At 40.3% G+C, this 9,368-nt stretch overlaps 1 protein-coding gene across 1 annotated transcript; it reads left to right on the top strand.

Moving 5' to 3' along the window:
• Positions 1 to 571: 571 nt before the first annotated feature.
• LOC144555448 (uncharacterized) lies at positions 572 to 3,412 on the top strand. Its single transcript, XM_078303783.1, has 8 exons — positions 572 to 810; positions 920 to 1,000; positions 1,097 to 1,185; positions 1,279 to 1,353; positions 1,739 to 1,848; positions 2,017 to 2,376; positions 2,685 to 2,756; positions 3,078 to 3,412. Exons 1-8 carry the CDS (start codon positions 688 to 690, stop codon positions 3,185 to 3,187), a joined length of 1,020 nt encoding a protein of 339 aa, XP_078159909.1. The 5' UTR covers positions 572 to 687; the 3' UTR covers positions 3,188 to 3,412.
• The last annotated feature ends 5,956 nt before the right edge of the window (positions 3,413 to 9,368 follow it).

The following is a 9,368-nucleotide window of genomic DNA, read 5'->3' on the forward strand; positions in this document are numbered from 1 at the left end:
AAAAATGAGTATGTAATAAGAAATATTGTTTAAAGAAATACTTGATATCTTATATATTTATGCGTGTATAAGTATACATATTTATGCGCATCAGTTGTAAAGTTTTTCAAATATAAGTGGTCCCCGGGTTAATTAGCGGTCTCCCACATTATTAATGACTAATACACGCTTTATTTTGTCTTTTTGTACTGGAAATTGTGCTCCACTCATATAATTAATGATTGAGAGATGGATAGAGAAAATAAACTGGGGAAAATAAATCTTTATTCTTATTTCTATATTATATTTAATTAATTTCTATAAATAAAAATTTGGGTAGGAATTTGATATTCCTTGTTTATCGTAGAGTAACATATCCAAGGCAGTGAGAGAGAGGGAAATAAATCTGCTGTGATTCTTTGGGATTGCAGGGACCCTGCAATTCCACATCCGCCCTTTTATTTATTTTGAGATTCGTGCAAAGAAAACAATTTCTTTTAAGATTCGTAGATTCCACAAAATAGATGCTGAGATTTAAAATTGCAGGGTCCCTGCGATCCCAAAGAATCGCAGCAGATTTATTTCCGAGAGAGAGAGGGCATAGCAATTAGCATCGTTTGCTTCGCCTCTAGGGTTTTACAGCCCTCTCCTCTCCACTTAAAATCTTGGAGAAACCCTAACCCTAAACCTAGTTCTGAAACTGAAACGATGGATAGATATCAGAGAGTGGAGAGGCCGAGGCCTGAATCGGCGATTAGCGAAAACGAGGTTAGAATCACTACCCAGGGGATGATCCGAAACTATATCAACTATGCCACAACCCTCCTTCAGGTTTATTATATTCTCTTCCAATTCTCTAGTTCGCTATGTTTGGTTTGGTTTGGTTGTTATCTACAACTTCATTGCTAAATGTTTAATTCAATTTGTGAGTTGGGTTTAGGAAAGAGGAATTAAAGAGATAGTTTTCAAGGCCATGGGACAAGCTATCAGTAAATCTGTTGCTGTTTCTGAGATTTTAAAGGTGAAATTCGGTTCCTTCTTCTTTTTTCCTTTTATTTATTTATTTAGTTGTATGATATGACTATTCATGTACTACTTTTGCAAATTTGTAAAATAGAAAAGGATCCCTGGTTTGCATCAAGACACAGCCATCAGTTCAGTTAGCATCACTGACGTGTGGGAACCCATAGAAGAAGGCCTTGTACCGTAAGTCTCTCTCTCTGTATAAATGCTCAGACATGTGAACACAAAAGTATATTTTGTCTTTTCAAATAATGCTGGATTTGTTTTTGTATATAGACTGGAGATGACGCGTCATGTGTCGATGATTTCAATCTCTCTGTCAACCAACGAGCTAAACAAGAATTCTCCTGGGTAAATTATTTATACATACTGTCATCCTTGTTTGGATTGTAGGAGAAATATTACGTCACTGGTACATCAAATAAGGGATGGTGCGAAGTCCCTAGGTTCCATATTAAGCTCCAAATGCATCACATATGTAAAATTCAACCTCAATTCAATCCAATTTGGTCCTGACTGACATAATTTTGTGCAATTACACATTGGGTAGACATCAGTTAACCATCGAAAGATCAATTAAGAATTACACAGTGAGAAAACACCAAAATAAAAGAAGTGAGAGTCTGTTTGTGTGACACTAGTGTAATTCAGTAACAAGCCAATTAAAATAGGTATGGTAGTACTTGGTAATTCTTAAAATTAAATTTACTATTTTTCGTAATTACTTCTTTTGTAGGTATCAAGCACCAGAATTTGATGAACAGCAACAACAGCAACCAAGGCAACAACAGAGGTACCAACAGGCACAGCAGCAACCCAGACAAGCACACTATGACTACTATGACGGTACCTACGTCTGATTTCAACTTCAACTGATAACATGACTATTACCGCATCTTACCTTTTAAAATCCTACTTGCACCCTTTTGCACCCTCAATTGCACAATTCAAGCATACTTTTGTTGGGCAATGTAACTTCATCTGAGAAGTTATTATCATTATTATTTTTGATAGATTCGTATGGGCAAGGGAGAGGGAGGGGGAGAGGGAGGGGAAGAGGGCGTGGTGGGAGAGGTTGGGGGCGGGGAGGCTATGGTGGTTACAGCAGTTACGGCAACAGCCAAGGTGGATACAACAACCTCAACCAAGGCCAAGGTGGATACAGCAACCACAACCAAGGCCAAGGTGGATACAGCAACCACAACCAAGGCCAAGGTGGTGGATACAAGAGCAACAACAACCAAGGCCAAGGTGGTGGATATAGAAACAATCAAAGGGCGTATGCTGGATATGCCTACAACAATCAAGGCAGATTTGGCGGCGGCGGCGGCGGTGGTGGTGGTGTCGGTCGTGGCGGTTATGGCCCTAATCAAGGTTATCTTTTTCTCCTGTTTATACATTTTCCTATAGGGGTAAAAAGGGTTCACCATAATTTTTGTGGAAATGAAAATAATGATATAATTAATGATATCTACTGATCAGGCAGAATCAACCATAAAATAAGGTAAACATGTGAAACAAAGACCCAAATGTCAGGCCATTGCTCTGTTTTTAGTTCAAACATGTACTGTGAGGTAAGTGTAGTGAAATGGATGATGGTTGTGTCGGGTGTGAAAGAGTTTTCTAGTTTTTGTTGGTTTGAACCCTTGTTATATTAGTGTTCATTTGCTGTTGTGTTGTAGATAATGATGGCTACAATGCAAATTGGGGCCGGGGAGGTGGTATGCGAGGTAGAGGAAATTGGGCCTATCGAGGTACTTCGCTTTATATACATGCATGCATACACACACACGTATATATAAGCTGTAAAGTTTACCTTTATTTTGAGTAAAAATTTTCATTAGACCTGTGCAATCAACCATTGAAATTAATCTTAAGCATTCATTTATTGTCAACAGTGCAAGTATACACCAAATGAGCACAGGAAAAATGTAATTAATTAATTGGCAACTAAAACTAACTGACGCAACACATGCTGGCCAGTGCATGTATTTTTTTAAAGGCCCTATAGTCCAAGCGGTTTAACCAATTGTATTAAGTATTAACTGAATAATTTTAACTTTTATACTGGCAAGGGGGGTATGAAAGAGGAAGAGGTGGCAGTGGTCCCGGGGGAAGAGGGTACATCCGTGGAAGGGGACGGATGGGTGGTGGGCCCGGCCGTGCGAGGGGTGAGCAAGCGTAAAAGCACTTCTAACCGTGCATGTTTTGAAAAATAGGGGAAGAAAGAGCTGCCTGGTATCACTGTGTAATCAATTTTATGCTATCTTTGTTTTATCTTATTATGTGGTTCTTTTTTAATTTTTCTTTTGAGGAGAAAGGCAAGGTCTTGCGATGTGATATCTATCTTAACTCTATGTTGCCGATGGTTGTGGAAGTGATGTAATTACACTGATTCCATCCCATTTAACCCTTCCTTTGTTTCCCCTTATGGTTACCAAAATGTTTGCATGGTATCTCATTTTTGTTGTTACTTTAGTAAATATTTGATTCCTTCGCTATTGATCAAGATGAAGTTGCTTTGAGGTTAAGCAGTACCTTTGCTCTGGGAGAGATTTTTACCACTCATTGGTGGAGCTTGAACTAGTTAATGGAGGCTCTTTAATATAAATATCAGACTCAACTTTCTCAATAAACTAGATTTGAGGATTGTTTGCAAGTCAAGTTCTATAATTTTTATGTGTGTTTGAACTGCACAAATTTTAGTGCATTCATCGATTGGGTATTTAATCTTATACGATCTTCAAATTCTCCAGTATCTTATTATGCCCTTCAGCTCATAAGTTTTATTCTTGTTATACTTTTACATGAACCGCTGTTCCACTTAAACCCGTCAATTATGACGGTTTCCATTTTAAACAATTATGTGATATGCTAGCCATTGCTTGATGTGTCAATTGCTCCTTGTTACCAATATAGCTTATATATAGTGGTTCATTCCTTGACAGGGGCTAGGCAACAATTGTTTAGGTAACAATATTCATAGACCAACTACTGAGGAGATTCTTATGATGTGGAGGCAGTAAAGTTTAAATTTAAAAAAAAAAGGTTTGTATTAATAGCATGGAAGATAGTGTTTAATAATAGAAATCAAGGAGGATTACCGATTACGTATAAAGATTACATAAATAGAACACTAATAAGCAAATAAGTTTGGAGATATGATTATAATAATGTAGAAGGGCTTTAGAAGGAAATTATAAGAACCAGATATCAAATAGAAAATCCATTGCCTATTTTTTCACCTTTATGTCAAGGGATTATGAATGAAACATATTCAATTGATATAGGTACAAATAAACTATCAAGAAATGGCAATAGTCAAGGTAGAACCAAACTTTTGAACTATAGATGAAGGTCTTAACTCCCATTGCTTGTGCTTAACTCCGTCTCTTGCAATAGTTATCTTGTTTTGGTATGATAGGTGGATGGGTTAATGCTCTTTGAAAGCTGTTGAGATTTGTATGTTTTAAATATTTTTAGTTTTGATAAGGTCCTTTTGGTAAAAAAGATTATGGAGAAATGTAGAGACTTAGATGTAAGTTGTAACGCCTACATAGGCTTAAAATGAACAAGGGATAAAATACAATTCATTTTCTGAAAATCTACTTGGTATCAAAGCTATTTTTCTGAAACCCTAACCTTAGAGCTGCCACCACCAGTTCCACCAGCGCTGACCGCCAGTGCCACCACTGATCGGATCGCCTCCTCCTCGGATGCCCTAGTCGCACGGCCACCACCTCTCTCCTGCGTCATTTCTCTCTCCCACGGTTCTCCTTTCGCCAGATCTCTTAGTCGCCGGTTCTTTTCTTCCGCCTAGGCCGAGCACATCTTCTCTCGGCCGTCGCCGCCCCTTAACCGAGACCTAGCCACCCCTCAGCTGAGACTTAGCCTCCCTTTCTCTCTAGCCCATTCTTCCCTCTCTAAGGGTCGGCTACTTAGGGTAGGTAAGAAGGTTGATTTTCGATTGATTTGACCGGTGGGGGGGGGGGGGGGGCCTATACCCCATGATACCCGAGAAGTGGGCTTGGATCGAGGTTTGATCGGGTTTTGAAATCGAATCTTGATGAGATAGATCAAGATCAGGTCACGAAGAAGAAGAAGAGAGGGGGAGATAAAAACTAAGAGAAAATAGATTTGTATTTGAGAATCAACATTCTTTATTGCTTTTTTTGAGTACAATGTACAGGAGTATATATAGAGAGGGATCATTTCTCTGATTACATCTCTACTAACTAAATACTAATGACAGTTGTTATCCTAACCAATCCTAACCACTTATGTTATCTACCAGAATAACTAATTCAGTTACAAGCTGTTACAACACTATATCCTGTATTACCCCCCCTCAAGCTGAAGGTGAAGGAGCAACTGTTAGCTTGGAAGCTAGATGAAGAAACCGTGGAGCGGCAAGTAGTTTGGTAAAGACATCAGCTAGCTAATCTTTAGTAGAGATGAAGCGAATAAGAAGACTTTTGTTGGTAACACGCTCTCTAATGAAATGAAAATCAATCTCCACATGCTTCGTATGCGCATGAAACATGGGATTCGCAGCGAGAAAGTTTGCACTTTGGTAATCACACCATAGAGATGGAGGGGAGGTAAGTGGAACCCGAAGTTCAGCCAAGAGAAACTGTAACCAAATGATTTCGGACTAAACTCGGACTCAGTACTGGACCTTGAGACAGTGGTTTGCTTCTTAGATCCCCAAGAGATGATGTTGGGACCAAGGTACACACAAAAGCCCGAAGTAGACCGACGATCATCCATTGAATCTGCCCAATGCGCATCACTATAAGTGTTGAGAGAGAAAGAAGAAACCGGTTGGAGGGTAAGGCCGTGTGAAAGAGTCCCATTGAGATATCGCAAAATCATTTTAACGGCACCCTAATGAATTGTTGTAGGAGCTTGCATGAATTGGGAAACTTTATTAACGGCAAAAGAAATATCGGGACGGGTGAGAGTTGCGTATTGCAAGGCCACGACAATGGATCGGTATAAGTGTGGGTCCTCAAATGGATCAGCATCAAACCGTGAGAGAGATAACTTAGGCACCATTGGGGATGGACATGGGTTTGCATCTTGCATTTTAGCTCGGCTTAGAACATCCTTGAGATACTTGGTTTGAGAAAGGTGAAGGCCTTGTGAATTTGAGCGCACTTCAATACCAAGGAAAAAATGCAAGTCACCTAGGTCTTTAAGAGCAAATGATTGTTGTAGAGAAGCAATGAAAGATTGAATGCGATCATGGCTGTCCCAGTGACTATTATGTCGTCCACATAGATGATAACTATGAGCATTGAGGTTTTGGTGGAGAGAATGAAAATAGATGGATCATATCGGGAAGCTTGAAAGCTTTGATGGAGAAGAGCGGTGCTTAGGGCATGGAATCAAGCACAAGAACTTTGTTTCAAACCATAAATCGCCTTGGAAAGAAGACAAACATGATTCGGTTTGGAGGCATCAATGAACCCGGGGGGTGGTTCCATGTAAACGGTTATATTGAGATCACCATGCAAAAATGCGTTGTGGACGTCAAGTTGCCGAATAGACCATCCGAAGGAAATAGCCAAGGTGAGAACGAGACGAATAGTAGTGGGATGGACCACTGGACTAAAGGTCTCGAAATAATCGATGCCCTCCTCTTGATGGAACCCCTTGGCCACTAGTCAGTCTTTATACCTTTCAATGGAACCATCGGCATGCCTCTTAATTCGAAAAACCCATTTGCATCCGACAATGTTTAAATCGGGTTGAAAATGAACTAATGTCTAGGTGTTGTTAGAAAGAAGAGCCTGGTATTCACTGGACATGGCCTCTTGCCAATGAGAATGAGATTTAGCTTGGTTGTAATTTTTCGATTCGGTTTCAAGAAAGGTATCGGCAAGAAGAGAAACATGATCATGAAAAATTCAGGGTTTTCGAGTGTTATCTCTGGTGCGAGTAGTCATGGGATGAGTGGAATGAGGTAATTGAAGAGATGAGGAAATCGGCACAGAGAGCTGTGGAGTTTGTAATGCAGTAGGAGTCGGCTCAGCTGAAACAGGGAGATAGCGCGCTGGTTGGAAATTTGAATGGGCGCCGGATCCTCTCAAGAGGGGAAGTACCCGCAGGTTGGGAGGAAACTGGCAAGGTGTAGTGCGAATGCTCTGCAATGACCGAAGTACCCGAACAAGAAGGAGCACCAATCATAGGAGAGGCTAGGAACATGCCGCTGAATTGGGCTAAGTGTAGGTGCTGGCCCAAGAATGGATCTGGATGGGCTATGATTTGGTTGACTTTCAAGGTACTGACTTATCTGAAATAACAGCACTCTGAAATGAAAAGTCAGCTCATCAAAAATGACATGACGGGAAATAAAAACCTTATTAGTTGAAATGTGAAGGCATTTATATCCCTTTTGATATAAACAATACCCAATAAAAATGCAAGGCAGTGAATGAGGTTGGAGCTTGTTCTCGGAATATGGTCGTGTGTATGGAAAACACAAACAACTGAGGACCTGTAAGAGTGAGTAATCGGGAACCTTGCCGAAGAGGGTAAAAAAACGGAGAAGAGGCATGTTAGAAGAGGGTAAGCGATTGATCAAGTAAACCACGCTTGAAAAGATGTCATCCCAATAACAATTGGGAATAGAGTGAGCCATAGAAGCAATAACTAACTCAACTATATGCCGATGTCATCGTTCCGACATACCATTTTGTTCCGGTGTGTAAGGGCATGTTTGTTGGTGAATGATAGAAGGAAAACACCGTGCAATCGGTTTAAATTCGGTGCCGCCATCCGTGCGAAGCACCTTGATGGTCGTATTGAGCAAATTTTCCACTTAAGATTTAAAAGAAGTGAAGACATGCAAAACTTCATCTTTGGTTTTTAAAAACATAGATCCAAGTGTAACGGGAAAATGCATCAACAAAAATGATATAGTAACGAAATCCATTATTGCTCAATAGAGGGGCCGGACCCCAAACGTCCGAGTACACTATCTCAAGTGGAGAAAAGGAAAAAAGTAGAACTAGGTAAAAATGGTTGTTATGTTACGGAATTTTAATAATTAATTTGTGAATGTTTTAAAAGCAAGAATCAAAAATCGTGCTAATGAAATAGAAATTTAAATCTTAAATAATGTCCCCCTCGATGAGTAAGTCAAGTGTGAATCAAAACCGTGTCAAAAACATGAAATTCTGACTATCTACAGGTTCAGTGCGTCCACACTGGTTCTGAGTGCGGATGTCCAATCCGCACTGGCCCCTGTTTTCTTTAACTAGTTATCTGAATTTCTATGAGTGCGGATGGGTTGACCCGCACTGGATATCAGTGCGTCCGCACTCATGAATTTCCTGTGTTGATATGAAATTCCTGAAAATCAACTAAGTACTAGGTGCGGATGGGCAGACCCGCACTGGAGTCTCAGTGCGTCCGCACTGGGCTCGAACTTTTCCAGATTTTTCTGAAAATGGCTCTAAGTATTGAGTGCGGATGGGTGACTCGCACTGGGGTCTCAGTGCGTCCGCACTAGGCTTGGACATTTCCTGCGAAACGCTGAAAATATCAATTAAGTACTGAGTGCGTTCGCACTCAGATCCAGTGCGGATGAGCGACCCGCACTGGATGATTCTGAGGGTTTATTTGCAAAATTTCTGTGTTTCTTTCTCTCTCACTCCGTTCCTTTTCCCTGTCTTGTGTGTGCTCTGCCAGATATTTCCTTATTTAATCTATTATTCTGACTAATTTTCGTACCAAAACATGCATTTTAAACCATCAAATAGTGTCTATTACATTGAATATCTATAGAATGTGGTACTGCTGCGCTTTTATTCTTATTTTGTAGAAAATTGGCAAAATCAGGGAAGTTTCTGACATTCTGAGATTCTGATGCGACCCGCATCATGGCCAACGCGAGTCGCATCACACCTTGACGCTACCACAAGACGCGAGATGCATCAAGCAAGTCGCACTGTCAAGCAATGCGAGGCGCATCAAACAAACTCTGACGCGGGTCACATCACTGTTGACGCGACTCGCATCGAAGTTTCCCAGAACAGAAGGAGGAGGCCCAATGAAAGCCCGGTAAAGGCCCAAATCGGATGGGGTCGTTTGGGTAAGCTATATAAAGACCACCCTCTGCCACTAACGAATTCATTCAGAAAATTCAAGAAATTCAAACTACCTAGTCTTTTGAAGTGTCGCTCAAGAAAGAGAGCTGAGGATGGAAGATTTGAAGATTCTTCATAGATCCATTTCCTCCTTCGGTTTTATCATGATTTCTTCTCTTATTTCTTTCTTTATGATGCTTGAGTAGATCATTCTTGTTTCTAGGGTTGATGTAGTCTGAAATTCTGTTTGTAATGCATTAAGTTTGAATC

This window comes from Carex rostrata, chromosome 6 (assembly GCF_964058835.1).
Source record: "Carex rostrata chromosome 6, lpCarRost1.2, whole genome shotgun sequence".
NCBI classification, from domain to species: domain Eukaryota; kingdom Viridiplantae; phylum Streptophyta; class Magnoliopsida; order Poales; family Cyperaceae; genus Carex; species Carex rostrata.

What these genes read in the sequence shown, in the direction of transcription:
- LOC144555448 (XM_078303783.1), top strand. Translation starts at nt 688, where the DNA reads ATGGATAGATATCAGAGAGTGGAGAGGCCGAGGCCTGAATCGGCGATT. An exon ending in ATGCCACAACCCTCCTTCAG is followed by an intron (nt 811 to 919) that starts GTTTATTATATT and finishes AGTTGGGTTTAG; the next exon opens with GAAAGAGGAATTAAAGAGAT. An exon ending in AGGAAATTGGGCCTATCGAG is followed by an intron (nt 2,757 to 3,077) that starts GTACTTCGCTTT and finishes TATACTGGCAAG; the next exon opens with GGGGGTATGAAAGAGGAAGA.